The sequence below is a fragment of the Semicossyphus pulcher genome, unplaced genomic scaffold (assembly GCF_022749685.1).
Source record: "Semicossyphus pulcher isolate SPU_LCO1_2020_fin unplaced genomic scaffold, fSemPul1.0.p SCAF_13, whole genome shotgun sequence".
Classification (NCBI taxonomy): Eukaryota; Metazoa; Chordata; class Actinopteri; order Labriformes; family Labridae; genus Semicossyphus; species Semicossyphus pulcher.
This window is the reverse complement of record NW_027211637.1, coordinates 12,800,393-12,815,521: the sequence shown is the minus strand read 5'-3', so window position 1 is coordinate 12,815,521 and position 15,129 is coordinate 12,800,393. Positions and strand designations below refer to the sequence as shown.

At 43.7% G+C, this 15,129-nt stretch overlaps 1 protein-coding gene across 1 annotated transcript in view; it reads left to right on the top strand.

The window, feature by feature from the left end:
- The first annotated feature begins 2,175 nt into the window (after positions 1 to 2,175).
- LOC138589259 (histone-lysine N-methyltransferase PRDM16-like) overlaps positions 2,176 to 15,129 on the top strand; it is a 154,662-nt gene continuing 141,708 nt past the window's right edge. Inside the window, exon 1 of the mRNA XM_069659464.1 lies at positions 2,176 to 2,306. Within this exon, the coding sequence (XP_069515565.1) occupies positions 2,270 to 2,306 (37 nt within the window). The 5' untranslated portion in view covers positions 2,176 to 2,269. The remainder of the gene's footprint in view (positions 2,307 to 15,129) is intronic.

Below are 15,129 nucleotides of genomic sequence, written 5' to 3'. Positions count from 1 at the left end.
TGACACTTCACACTCCCTTTGGGTATGAAAGCACACTTAACACGCTCCCCTGCATTCTGTAAAGCCAATAAAATGAACCTCCTTTCCTCGTGATGCCAAGACAAACTCCCTAATATACAAATAATGTATGCTAATTACTGCTGATTATTATTGATTAATGATTCATTTCACTTCAAGTCATGGGGAAAAACATCCCACGGCAATTTGTGTCCAATATAGGAGACGTGTTTGATGAACTCGAGCCTTTATTTAAATCAATTGTTGTTGCACGTGCATCATAATGAGCAACAAGCTGCGGGTTAACCGGAGCAACAAAGCTAGAGAAATGTCAGGCGGAGCGCGGCTTGTTGCACTATTTAATGCGAAAGTGAAAGTCAGATAATAATAATAATAATAATAATAATAATAACAATAATAACAATGTATGCATGAATTTAAACGTGCGCGGTGATCTGTGTGCAGAGAGCTGATCTCCCCTCTGACTGCAGTTGCTCCATCAGCACGGATCTTTAATCGCCTCCAACATAGAGCCGCCTTTATTCCGCCAAACGAGACGGAAACCATTCCCATATGACATGCAGGCTGCAGGCCCAGACACCACAGGAATATGACTGCAGCCAACCCCCATCAGTCAAACTGAACTGTGGTACTATTTTTTATTATAAATAAAATATAAATCAATATCAATATCAATGATCAAGCCTTATACTCTTTCTACTTATTGTTATTGTTTAAACTTAACATTTAATAATAATAATCGTTCATTTATCAATGCAATATTATTGGATAATAATATTGGATAATAATAATAATAATAATGCAACTTTTTTAGTATGGTCATTAAGTATTCTATAAATTTAAAATCATGTAAAAAAAATTGTAATAACATAATTAAATTTTATATTTATATGTGGCTTATTTGCCTCATATAAATACAGTAAACTGTCTATCTGTGCATCTTTAATATAAGCGCACAAGTTATTAAAATTATAATGCTGTAAAATGAGGCATTTTCAGTTCGTATAAAAACATATTTTTTGTAAATATAAAAACATTCTTTTAAATTACCTGTAGTCCTTCTATCATACAGACAGCTGGACGCGCTAGATGAAACCGCTCTCCTCCTGCAGCAACAAACAAACAAACAGGTGCAAAGAAAAAGTCATACCTGCAAAAAAACTAAGTCTGCAGTGTGTCCACCTTCCCTTCAGGTGATCTGCGCCTCAGCCTTACGCGGCCACAGCGGCTCCAACTGCGAACATAAACACTGCTCCCAGAAATAACTGCTGCAAATACGATTGTTACAAATGTGAACATTGGAGGAAAGAAAGAAAGAAAGAAAAAAAAAAGCCTGGACTTCTCCCCAGTACGGACTCTGCTGGTGGAGGCTCCGTGCATGCGTCAAACAGCTGCTGGCCGCTGCTTGTCCTGGGGGCAACACGGTTTACACACACACACACACACACACACACACACACACACACACACACACACACACACACAAATCATAGGCTGTAAAGTGCAAGTCCAATTGGGTCTTACATCTATTTACGCCTGCTGCATTTGCATTAATGAAGTTAAAAATAACCTCTGCAATTGGAGGCTTTTTTGGCACAGCAGCGTCTGCGTCAAACGCCGACGCACAAAGTTTCTGTAAGTCTGTAAACCCAGAAAGAAAGAGTTGTGTTAACATTTTATGGCAGGAATATAAATATAATGACACAAAAAAATAAATAATATTAAAATAAAAACAAAAATAATACAACCAATAAAATAAACAACAAATAAATAATTTAGGTGCAGTTCCATATTTTAAAGGCGACCTTGACCTCACCGTACCTCCCCGCGTCCGCCGCCGGTTGGAGAAAACCAAGTTGTCGCTGTTAAAGGGGTAAAAATCCAAGAGGGTGCTGGCAGGAGCTGAATGGGCTGGGAGGAGGGGGGGTTGTCGGGGTGAGGAGGGGGACGAGAGTAAGGGGATGGCGAGGGGGGGAGGGAGGGAAGGTGAGCTGGTGAGGGGAGCGCAGGAGGAGGAGGAAGAGGAGGAGGAGGGGAAGAGATAAGTGATCTAAAGGGGAGACGATAGGACAAAAAAGTGATGATGATGAATACATTGGAAAGTTTTTTGGCCGCGGCGAGGGTGTCAGATTGAATGGCCTGTGCGCATGTGCGAAGGTGTCCAAACTGACAATGCTGGTGAGATGAAGATAGTGTTGTTGCAGCTTCTGGGCTCACGGAGGACGACGAGAGGAATCTACAAGCGGACAAGATGAGATCCAAGGCGAGGGCGAGAAAACTGGCAAAAAGTAGGTCCTCTGTTTTTTACGCTTCTTACCGCTTTCCGCCGCCGGCTCCAAACTCCTCCGTGTGTACATGTCCAGTGTGTCCTTGTCATTAGTCATATCCTTAAGAGAGAAGGGGCGACTCTTTGTCCAGAGTTAACTTTTTCTGCTGAAAATGCGTCCCGCTCCGGCTTCACGCGCTCTCGTTCCCCCCCTGCACGCTGCGGTCTTGGCTTCGGTTGTTCCCGGTGTGTCAGAAAGTTTCATGTGTGATGAGAAACGCCGCTGGTGCTTTAGCCGATTCCTCTCCTGTAAAAACACCGAGCTCCATCTTGTATTTTTTTTTTTTGCTCTTTCTGGTGTCGCAGTTTAAGTGAAAGCGCAGATTCGTTTCCCGAAAGTTACCAAAAAGTTGTAGAAACGGATAGTAACTTTTTTTATAGAGCCGTACACAGTCTTGTGAAATCATATTCCCGGCTTCTGAAATAGTGGGCGCTGTGGCACTGCTGTGCTGCGAGCTGCTGCTGCTGCTGCTCAGCGAACTATTTCTCTTGCCTGCAAACGGAGACGCCAAGATGTGAATTTAGACACAAGTGCAATATTTTAATGCAGATTTTTTTGACTCTATCCTGCTTGATTCGCACAGCCTCTCGCTCTCCGCTAACTTATTTCAGTCCCGGGCCCCGCGGACTGCTGCACGCTGGTTCCTCCTCCAGGGAATGCCAATCAATAATGCGTCCTGTGCAAGAAAGCGCCCATACTACTGCTAAGTGCACTGCTGCTCGCGTCACACGGAAAATCATGTATTCACTGTTTTTTGAACATGAGCACCTTGTTGTTGGAAATGGACCACGTTTAATGTTATTGTTGGTGGGCTGATTTATGAATCGCGTTTGTTTACACCGTCTCTTTATACTGCTGCGTGAATGCACTGTGTTTTCTACGGGTAATTATGTGGGTCAATCTGCTTTTTATACACAGCTCATTTAAGAGACAATTGCTTTAACAAGTTCGCGATTTATGCAGGCCTGTTGGCTTTGCGTTTGTTATGTGTTCAAATGCTTCCTTGGCTATTATCGATCCAGAATGACTTTCGATGTGTGCTTTTGTGAGAATGCAGAGATTAAATGCAGCACACGCTTGGCCTTGCATTTATTTATTTTTGGACGTGCTTATTAAAAGGAGAATTATTTTAAAATATAGCTGTTATTGTTTTTATGTTTGGCATGCTCGCTGCGTGTTTACAGGCCTTTAAAATGTTTGTAACTTTGCCAGAGCCATTGGCCTTAATTCAACGTGTGGCTGGCTGTTTAGAGTAGACATAATTGAAGCTTTTAAAAAAGAAATATTGATATTTAAATTTCAGAGCACACTTGTGATAAATATATGTGAAACACTGAAACGTCTTAATTTGAAATGAGCTTCCAAATTTTCCAATAAAATGTAAAAATACCAGCTGTTCCATCTGATAGAATTATTATTAAATGTGTTCGTGTTTCAGCATGCATTCAGATAAATAATACAAAGAATAAAAAGCACGAGCAGCAGTTTTTTTGCACTCATGTTTCTGTTATAACCCTCCTGCATGTTCTTCATTATTGGTGCACTGGGAACAAGCTCCCGCAAAAGTTAAAGACAAAGAAAAGAGGAGAGGAAAAAAATGAAAAGCAAAACTCTAATTGGGCCTCTTTGTGAAAATACTTAAACATGTCGAGGATCGTGCTTGTTGCCAGTAATTGCACTTGGTCTTGATCTCTAAACAGCCTTGATAGTCTGTTGATCCGGGTGCTAATGAACACAAATACCTGGCTTTGTAGCACTCTCACGTCGCAGCAGTGGAGCCTCTGCAGCCCACAGGCCTCACATGTGTTGTGTTGCAGCGGCAGCAGAGAGAAAAGCAGAGCAGGCAGGAAAATATATCATGTTCTCCTTTAACATTCAAAACATGCAGGCCCACAACTTTTGGATACGGCGCGTGGGAGAATATTCCAGCCTCCATTTTTTCCCTCTTATTCTGTCGCTTAGGTAAAACACTGTGCTCTACACAGAAGGCCCAGAGCAGCATTCAGCAGCTGCTTTATCATTTATTTTTAACCCTCGTGTGTATTTTCTCCTCTCTCGGCAGATTGCACACATAGGCTGCATGTTAAAGGCCACGGCTCCGCAGGCCCACATGCTCAGCATGAATATGTGTGTGTTTTCAGAGGGGCTCGCATTGATTAGTGTGCAGGCGTCCTGGTTTGTTGACATAATGTTTTGGGGTCAGGATGAAGTGAGTGTGGTGTGTTTGCATTATAATATGATATCGCTCTCACAGGTGGGAGATTTTTTTTAAAGAAATATCTTTATAATTTGTTTATTATTAGATTTCTTCTGGAGTCTAATTTTGTTTTTGATCATATTTAAGTTTAACTGGATCATTGATCTCTGCCATATTTTTTGTTTATTGATTATTTAACAATTTAAATATTAAATAGCCTTGTATTTTTTCTAGACACTTATATGTGAAAAAATTCTTCCACACATTTCAGCCTCTAACATTTTTTTCAAATGGAAGATAACGGCTCATTTTTATCTTAAATATGCACACAGAGAATTGACTTAACACCATGTAGTCACATCTGTGTGCATTTCTGCGCTGCAGACGCCTTGCGGATGTTTTATTTTGAAATTCAGCAGAGTCCAAATGTAGCCTTTAAATGGGCTTTCATTGGATCAATTAAGACTTGAGACACTTGACTGTTCAAAGATTATTTCCCCCGTTTTTTTTTTCTTTTTTTCTTTATGTGTGTGTGTGTGTGTGTGTGTGTGTGTGTGTGTGTGTGTGTGTGTGTACAGGTGAGGCTACACACAGCACTCTCGCACAGGCGCTGCCCTCGCGCTCTCTTACACGCTTACAACCGCGTTGCAACGTGTCCACAGAAGCCTAAAGAAATCCAATTAACATAGAAACCTGTAACAGCTTCTCATGCAGACAGAGAAACAGAAAGGTGTCTGATCCACGCGGATTCTGACCGTAACTTACACGGTATTGATTTTGTAAACCTCTTTCAGTTTCTGGGGCCGTTTGCATTATCAGGTCAATAAAAGAAAGCTCGCGCTGCACGTTTTTTTTTTAAACAGCTGATATTTTTTCCCCTCTTGACTTTTGCTGATTTTGCAGAATATATCCCCTCCCTATGCTAACACTGAACAGTTGTGACAGTCTCCTCTTATATACACCCCACTTTTCCTCTCTCTCTCTCTCTCTCTTTCTGGCCTATATATACTAATTGCCAGATATCCTATTGATCTTTGTGTTAAATGCCCCCTTATTAGATGGACTCCCAGTCATGAACTTGGCCTGGCTCAACAGCTTCTGATGTTTTGACAGAAGTAATAAAACCCAACCCATAACACTTTAAAAGCAACAATGGTAGCTATGTTGAACTTCTGGCTAAACGCTCAGGCTCCCCTGCAGCCAGGCTGCCATGTATTACTGCTATGCAGCTGTAATGTTAGTCAGGTAGCTCTCTGCCATGTTCACAGATTAGAGCCTGGACATAAAAATGAGAGGATCATCACATGAGAAAGAATTATAATTAATTTACTGTTTACTTGCACTTTTGTGAAACTGAATTTATTTTATTTTGAAATTCTTTATGAACCGACATTTTCAGAAATCTCGCGATGACTCATAGTGCACGAAGACTTCCGCACGGTGCAATGTAATTTTGGCAAATTCAGTTAAATGTGTAATACTGACACTAATGCTAACGATGAAGGCTAATGTTTACCCCACAGTGCCTTCAGACACTTTAGGCCTTTCATCATCTTATTTTGAATTCCAGTGGTGCTGGACAAACCTGAGAGGAATACCAACACAACAGTGAGATCTTCATTTTATTGCTCTAAACTTTTCATAGATAAAACACAGTGGGGAAACCCGAGACTCATGCGGCTCCTTAGAGCCTATTTGCATTCATGTGTGATGATGTGAATGATGTTAGCAGCGCTCTGGATCAGGCGACACTTCTACACTTTTACATGTCTGTGTAAGATGACTGACTGTGACCGCTCTGATAATCACAGCCTCTTTCATCTTTTCACCCCAAAACTCCAGCCGTTCAGGTGATGTCAGCTTGTGCTGATTCTGCTGAACACACACACTGTTCGCCATCCAATCAGCGAGATGTTGTGGTTCTTTACAGTGATTTTGTGAAATCAGATGTTTGATGCAGAAACGCTTCATTTACTTTCTTTCTGCTATTATAAGTTTCTTTTTTTTTTCATCCGGAGCGTTTGGATTGATTTTAGGACCATTTGTGTCAATTTTTGAAGGATTGAAAAATTGTGTAGCCTAACTAATTGCATCAGTCCGCATTTGGCACGGCGGCATACGCTGCATAAGTACTTGATTAGGGAAGTTTGTTGGATCCTGCACATGTAGGATGCAGTTCAGTGTGTGTTGTGAGCAGGCTTTTAGAGCTGCATGGTTCCTCTGCTTTGTGTAGCCAGTGAAATACCTTTACTGTAACTACTTACAGTACTGCACATGTTAGACTAATGTATTCTCAGAAAATACTACATAATATCCTTTGAAGTTTTTTGGTCTAATCCCAAAAATGTTAAGGCGTATTTATTCACAATAAAGCCCCAAATCTGCTTATTTGTTACATCATTATAATAATAAGGCCTGACTTTTGTAAGCATTGTCTGAAGTCGGCCAATAAAGACAAGGTCCATGATCTCTTCCACCTGTAGAGGGAACTAAAAAAGGGAATTCAAAGTCAGGAACTAGTTTGTGTAGAAATGACCTGTGCTGTAAGTAGTTCAAATGCATTATTACACTCATTTGTTTATGTAGTCTTCTTTACCTCTGCCAACATTTTAATGTTTTCTTTCACTATCATTCACTCCCTCTCTTCCTCCCTGAACACGGTGTTTTATCTCCAGGGACATGCTTTGATTGTGATTCAGTCGGTTGCTGCTGTAAATGTGCTGCTGCCGCTGGTTTGGCCGAGTGGTCTCTTGAAGCAGAGATGTCTCAATAATGTGGTCGAGTACAGGTTCTTTAAAGTGTGAAAACATTTTAGAAATCTTGAATGACTCCCGAATGAATCCTGGTGTGGCTACAAAATACAGAAAAACTCACAAGAGAAGTTCCTCTTTAAAGTCAACGGAGACTCGCTGAAGGCCTTGAAACATTTGACCGGCGTCCCATACCCCCGTGACACTCGTGCATGCACGCTGAGAAACCATATATACATGGTAATGTAGATGGATCCTGCATGGACACACACACACATGCACGCACGCATAAACACACCTTAGTGGTGACAGATTTTTGGGCAATGTTAGGATTTAACCCCAATCAATCACAAGCTAGAAAGGTTGAGTGTAAATGTCATCCTAACAGCAGGAGCTGGCACTGTTGGCTGGCTAAATATCTGCGTGTGTGTGTGTGTGTGTGTACCATTTTGTACAGTTTTCGGAGGTCCTGTCACAGTTCTGAGCTTTGACCTTGGCTGAGTCTGGCACAGCGATGGGTGGGCACGTCTTACACCTGGACACGTGCACACACACATTTCTGCCCCATCGCCCGCCCGATCTCATGCTGGCTAAGTCAAATTTTCAGTTGACATACAAATACGACAGCATTAAGCTCTTGCACATGGCTCTAAATCCCATTCATTTCACTGATACATTGACCTCACATTATCCAGTTGGCAAATATTCCTCTGCGCACCATGACCTCATCCGCCATGTTTGTAAAAACACAGCAATCTCCCGATCGTTTGGCAGGCCAGACTGTGGCCGCCCGTGAGAGTTTAAGATACATCCCTGATGTTTTCTTTCGGAGCAGACCCCCTGTTTTTCGTCTCTCCTCGTACCCTGCAGATGGGGGGCAGGGGGCTTGTTAAAAATAGCCGCTCAGCATTCGAACAGCGGTATGTGTTGGCGAAAAAGGGGGTTCGAAAAATGAAAAGCCATTACGCTGCAGTGAAATGCATTTTGTCTTGACCTGTGGCTGCTTATCGAGTTACGTCCCACCACTGCTGGAAGATTCCGTCTGCTTCTTACGGCTAAGAATACACCACGAGTAATCCCAGAGGAAATACCTCATCCTTACTTCTCGAGTGTCCTGATTAACGCTAAATGATTATCTCTCTGTGTGTCTGCCGTGATTGTGCACCGCCCGCTGTTAAACAGTGTGTGTTGTTTGCAAAACAAGGGGCAAATGTGTCGAGTCCCTAATTAGCGTGTTCTAGCAGCCCTCATGATTCCCCTGTTGCATTGTGATATCCCAGGGATTGCTCAGCATTGTGACTAGTCTTATCTGGGTCTAATCCTGATTTGTTTGGTATTAGCCCGCTCACTTTCTCCCTCTTTCTCCCCCTTTTCCCTTTATTTCTTCATTTGTCCTCACACGATTCTCTCCCTTTTATCCAGTCCTGAACTTCCTGTTCTTTATGTTGTTGTCGCTTTCATTTACTCCACGTTCTCTGTGCAGGAACAATGTGTGTCCTGGCGCGAAGACAACATTGTGAATCAAGAAAAGTTGGGCAATCATCAATACTTTTATTTGTCAATATATGTCCACTGAAACTTATGGTCTAAATAAATATGATTGCAAGGAAGTTAGCTAAAGCAGTGATCTCACATCAGCTGAAGGATTTAAATTTAAAGTCTTCTTCTGTGGTTTCACAAATTGTTGCTCATCCTTCACCATACACACAGACACACACACCCTCCTGTCCCGGTCCCAGTAGGGTGCTGCTGATGACGGCTCATCCTGTCCAGATATGATAAGCAGACAAACTGCTCTGTCCCCTGGGCTGTTTGTCTGTCTGTGTCTGACATAGACAGTGGTGTGTTAGCAGCAGCAGCAGCAGCGTGGCTTTAAACTCCCCCTTTCATCAGACCGCCAGTTCAAAGCCTTGGCTCCATCTTCACTTCTATCTCTCCCACCCCTCCCTCCCCTCATCGTCTTTCTCGCTGTGTTTCGTCATTACCACAAAGATGGGCACGCAGTGTCTCATTAAAGCGGATTAGAACCATCTCCACGTCTCACAGGGGCCGAGCGGGACTATTTCTCTTCTCTAGTCACACCCCCACCCCCCCCCACCCCCCCCACCCCCCCCCCCCCCCCCCCCGACCCACCCTTTTCTCTCAGAGATCAGGTTCTTTGATTCGGCCAGATAAAGACCTCTTTCATGTCGGTGGGGACGGTTAGCGATTACACTGTCAGACCCATCGTTTTGGTGAGTTTGACAAATTTGCCGTGCTGGGTGGGGCGGCTGTGGGGATTGTACCGGGGGGGGGGGGAGCAGGAGGGGGGGTGTACAAGGAGATTCACTGTAATTGAGCTGTCATTATCCAGTGACCCTGCCAGGCGCTGGTGCGTAGGGCTCACCAGTTCTCTATTTGTTTAATACTTGGCTAACTTTCTTTGTGAGTATGATGGATAGAAAGAGAAGGAGGGAGGAGGGGGTGGAAGCGGGGTCCCCAGATGAATGCCTCTGCTTATTTGACCACCTCTCTTGAGCGATGCTGTCCATAAAAATGGGCTCCACTGCATCAAGTTTCTCCTCTCACCCAGCTCCTCCCCCCCGGTGCAACACAATTAGGCCCGAATCACCGGCTGCCATTTATTCTCATACAAAATGAAAACTGGTGGCATGTTGATTACCGAACTCCCCAGAGACGAAGCTCCACAATCGGTGTGGTTTAATTTCATTAAGTAGAGTGTGGTGCACAGGATAAATATATTAGGAGCTCCCTCTCATTGCAGGCCCTCCGTTTACCTCAGCCACTCTGTATGCTAAGCAAACCCTGACAGATGAACAATCGGGACAAAGCTGGTGAAATGGTTTGAAACAGGCACATTTCCACGGACGTTTGTTTGTTTTCCAGAGAATGTGCGCACAGTTCATGTTGAGAAAGATGCACACACTGATTTTGTCGCGTTTTATTTTGAAACACAATCAAAGGTGCCTTGTGACAGATATGCACTTGGTGGTATTCAGCCGATCTCATTGGTTGTTACTAAGTACGGGCTGTGTATTTGAGATGTGTGCTAAGAAAGATGCCTTCTTGTGTGAGGGAGGGGAAAGAGTCTTTTTCTGGCAGGGCAGTGTGACTGCATTAACTCAGAAATTTTGATGAACGGAGTAAAAGCTCTTCTCGTTAACTGGGAGTCAGATTGGTTGTGAGGCGATGAGTAGGGCAGAATGCGTGTGCGTGCGCTTGTTTGTGTGTGTGTGTAGGTGTCAGAGGGGTCTTGGCTAAAACATTTCAAGATGGCCCATTAGCGGGCGCAGGGCCGTCCCCTCCCGACACTAGGATTCCTCTGTGCTGACCCCCTCTGCTCCACCCCTCCACCTCTCAGCCACTCTGTCCCAGAGGCCCCCAGCCTCATCCTGCCAAGTGTACGGTTCCAAAGTAACGATGAAGCTGCCTGCGTGTGAAAATATTGAATTGCAAAAACATCCCTGGGTGAGAGGGTGTGTGAATGGAGCTTTCAGCGCCGGGTCCGACCCGGGCCCTGCGCTACTGACTGACGGACAACAAATGGCATTTTATGTCCAGAGAGAGAGAGGAGCGAGGGAGTGAGGGGACAGAGAGGGGGAAGAGAAAAGAAAGGAAGAGGAGAGACACGGAGAAAAGGGGGGAGCGAGGTTTTTCAGACCTCTTCAGTCTGGGGCCCTGTATGCAGGTCTGAAATGCCTTATCACATGACCTGTCTGACCTTTGGCCCTCACTCAGCTAAGGCTGTCAGGCTGCTCTGCAACGGGGAGCACAAAGCCTCACAGCCTCAAAGGCCACCATTCACCCCCCCGTGCAGCTGCACTCCAAAGGTAATAGGTAAAAGTAATGTCAGTGACCTCCACTTTCCGTCTCTCCACAGGAGGGCAAAACTCTTAAGATTCCCTGATAATGTCAAAGGTAGAGGGTGGCCATTTTGGCTCCTTATCCAGCGGCTCTACTTAGCTCCCATGAGATGAAGAAGTGTAACGCAGACTGTTTGTCCCAAAACTTTGCTTAAAGAGTTATTTTATATTTTAATGCCTCCAGAGCTGATGGGAACAGAGATGGAAAATGATCGAAATGTTAAAAACAACATGGTATTGTTTTTAGTTGCTGCGCACTGGGAATATGGTTGGGTAACTACGCTCTATGTCTTATCTCTGTGTGTGTGTGTGTGTGTGTGTGTGTGTGTGTGTGTGTGTGTGTGTGGGACACTAGTGAATTTGTGATGTCTCAGAGGACTGACTGGGTCACAGTATGACCGTAACCTCCTGTCTCGCTTTGCAACCCACACACTGGCATCTCTCTCTCCGTCTCTCTCCTGACCAGTCCTCGGACTCTTTCTTCTCTTCTCTTTTTCACTTTTTCCCCTCCTTCTCTGGAACACTGAAGTTTCTCTCTCTCTCCGGTCTCCTTTGAAAAGATGCGGCGTCTTTGTCCGGCCTGATAAAGGATGCCATAGTTCCCCTTTTCCCCTTCTTTGTGGCCCGGGGCTGGCGGCTCCTGTAGAAGTGCAAATGGTATCCTCTCGGAGGGGCTATCCCCGCGGGCCCTGGAGGGCCCTCTCTCTCCTCCAGGCTTGGCTAATTACCACCCTGCTCACCCCCCCACACACAGCCCCCACCAGCTCCCCGGTCCCTGGAACCATGGACGGCACATTCCCACAACCAGCACCTGGCCTTCTTTTCTCCTGGCCCGCTTTGATGGCTGACACCCCAGCCCACCCCTCCCTCCTTCCTCATCCTCTTCTTCTCTCCGCCCCACTACCTCATCTCTCCTTCTCTCCCTCCCTTTAACTTCTCCCTCTCTCACTTCTCTCTCTCGCTGACTCTCATTACGAGAGGTTTTAAATTGCTTTCTGACCCTGACAAACTGCTCTTGTTGAAAAGGGAGATGTCGAAGAGGGGGGGGCAGCGGATGTGAGCAAGAAATGGAAGAGATGAGGGAGGCAGGAGAAAGCTGTTATGAGTGTGTCCATCGTCCCTTATGTATTATAGGTTTGCATAAGGAACATCCAACCGTCTCGAACCACAACACCACCAAAGGAAAAAAAACACTACATGAAGTTTACACATTCGGTTCTTATTTGAAACATGAACAGAAAGGTGATTTTCTTGTTTCCTAAACTAGTAAAAACCTTTTTTTTATGGTTGGTACATTGATGAAAATTGGCGACTTTGTTGTTTGTGATGTTGTGATCAGCTTTACTAAACAGCGGGGTTATACACTGATGTTGTATTGTAGGATATGAAGGTGTTTGTAGTAAATAAAAGTAGACCGTTAGATGATTCAGATTAAGTTGTATTTACTGCATATGCGCACACACACATATACACACACACACACACACGCACACACTAATATCTAATTTAGTTGCATATCTGCGTCCTGCTAGCCGTGGGCCTAATCAATAGCCTGCCCCTGTGGGTTTGACCAATTCATAGCTCGCCTTTGTGCAGTCTACGATCCCAGCGAGGGCATTTGGACAGCTTTCTGAGGAAAACAAATAGCTCTATTACAAGCCTGCGTCTCTGTGATGCTCAGTGTCCCAGAGGCAAACTGCGAGTCCTGTATTAATTGCGTGTTCTCCATGCAGGAAAGGGATACGTTTTCAGGATAAGACCAGAGTCCAGAAAGAAGAGTGTTGGACCAAAATAGGAAAATTGTTTCCTAAAGGAATAAAGAGATAAAGTAAAGCAACATATATGGCCTGCAAAATGTTGGTGTTTAAAACGACTAATATTTCTTTAGTTTGCATACTTAAATGTGTGGCCTTAGTGTATTTTGTGTAAGTATTGAAGCGATACAGGCAGTTACTTTGTGTATCTACATGTGCAGCCAGGCTGAGTAATGGAACACAAGCAACGGCGTTACGTGATCAGGATACAAAAACAAGGCAACTGTATTCTGTTACAGTTACATTAAAAAAAGGTGTAATTAGATTAGTTACATTTATTAAAAATGGGGATTACTGGCAGGATTACAATCTTAAAATACATTTTTAAATGAAGACGATATAATACCAAAGATGCTCTGTAACAATTGGCATCTCTTTTCTAAACGGCCAGTCTGACTGTCTCTGATAATACCATGCACCTGCGCGCACACGTTACGACACGCAGCAACACCACTCCTAAAAGTTGCCAGGAGCAACATCGCAGAACAGTGCAGTTCTGCCTTCCGGCTGTGACATGCTGTCATCCAAGGACATTAAATAAACATTTACAGGCAAGACCAACGGCTAGCCTTAGCTGCGCAGGACTCGTCTTCTTCTTCTACTACTGAAAAATAGTTTGTGACTCTGGCGTTGGTCGCGGACGGGATGGTGTGGGTAAAAACACAAGCTCCAGACTTGAATACGTTTATAGCAGTTTACTTGAAGTTAGAGTGTGAAGTAGTTTGAATCGCATCCTTAAAGTACATTTAAATGTGCATAATTACCGCTATTAATTTAAACGGGCACTCACACATTACTATAGTACTTAAATGTCTTTTTTCTTTATTTGCAGATTTAGTATTGATCCAAAAGTAACTGAAAGTAATCCGTTACATTACTTTCATACTTTGATACTTACAGGTAATTAGTAACTGATTACATTTTTATAGTAACCCTCCCAACCCTGTGTGCAGCTAACTCAGGTGTCAGTGAACCACTACGTTTCAAGAGGGAAATCTTTGACATTGACTAACATGGTTGAATAAACTTTATTTGTACCATGCTGCATGACGGACAGACGGAGGGATCTGCAGTACTGTTTTTATTTTTACTCTTCCCAGGAAACACACACACACACACGCACACACACGCACAAATCCCTGTTCTGTAAAGCAGTGGTTGCTTGTCCTGTGTTGCTTCCAACACCACAGAGGCAGGAGCGAGGGCAGACCGGTTCCACCAGTGTAGCAGAGTGTGGCTGTCGTTTGTCAGGGACCAGCTTAGCTGGTATACAGACATTATTGTTGCTAGGATTTTGAATGAGATAGACAATATCCCAGCATGCCTCGCAGATGTTTTGACTGGCTTGTCATGTTTTATCCCAGTCTACAAAAAGTAAATTAGATTTTATTTCGGAGTTTGTAATTGTGGTATTGTGACTTTTATACATTTAATCCTACATTCTTTCAATGACAGCTACGTCTTGTCTTACACTTTGCCTGCCGCCCGGTCTGGACATCCCAAATATCTCACTGTTACTGCCATTTCCCAGCCACAGCTGCCCGTCCCTGTACAGTTCACACATCATCACCTTTAGGACTCGGATGATGTCATGAACTGGGCTTCTTCCCCGTCAGCCCTCAAACCATAACGGCCATCAAATGGATGTCAGAGCTTTGTTGGAACATCCAGGCATTAAAGTGAAATTCCAAACTCGGATACTTTTATGCCTCTAACATCAATTTGGGATGTTTTATACAATCCAGCTTTTATTTTTTTGTCAGGATGCTTTTTAATGGGAAATGTGCGTGCATTTGTTAAATTGAAAAAAGGCCTTATTGTAAAAGAAGAGCTGCAGACAATAAATGTGTCTTGAGTCTGAGGAGAGAAATTAATTATATTGTTGATTAACTAAATGCTATACTGAGAATTTCTATAGTTTAGCGAAAGCAGAAGCTTCCCAAGTCTCATGTCTCCTCACTCTCCATCTCTCTCCTCATCAAGTCTCGCCACATCCTCTGTTTCGAGCACAGAAAAGGAAAGAGGAAGATCCGGTTTCTGAATTGTGTTTTATGAGTGGTTGAAACGGCCACTTCTGTGGTTCGTGTTGACCGTTCAGCTCACAAATTCCTGAGGTTTTCGAGACATGTCAATTAAAGCCGTTTTAATTAAAAAAGACGT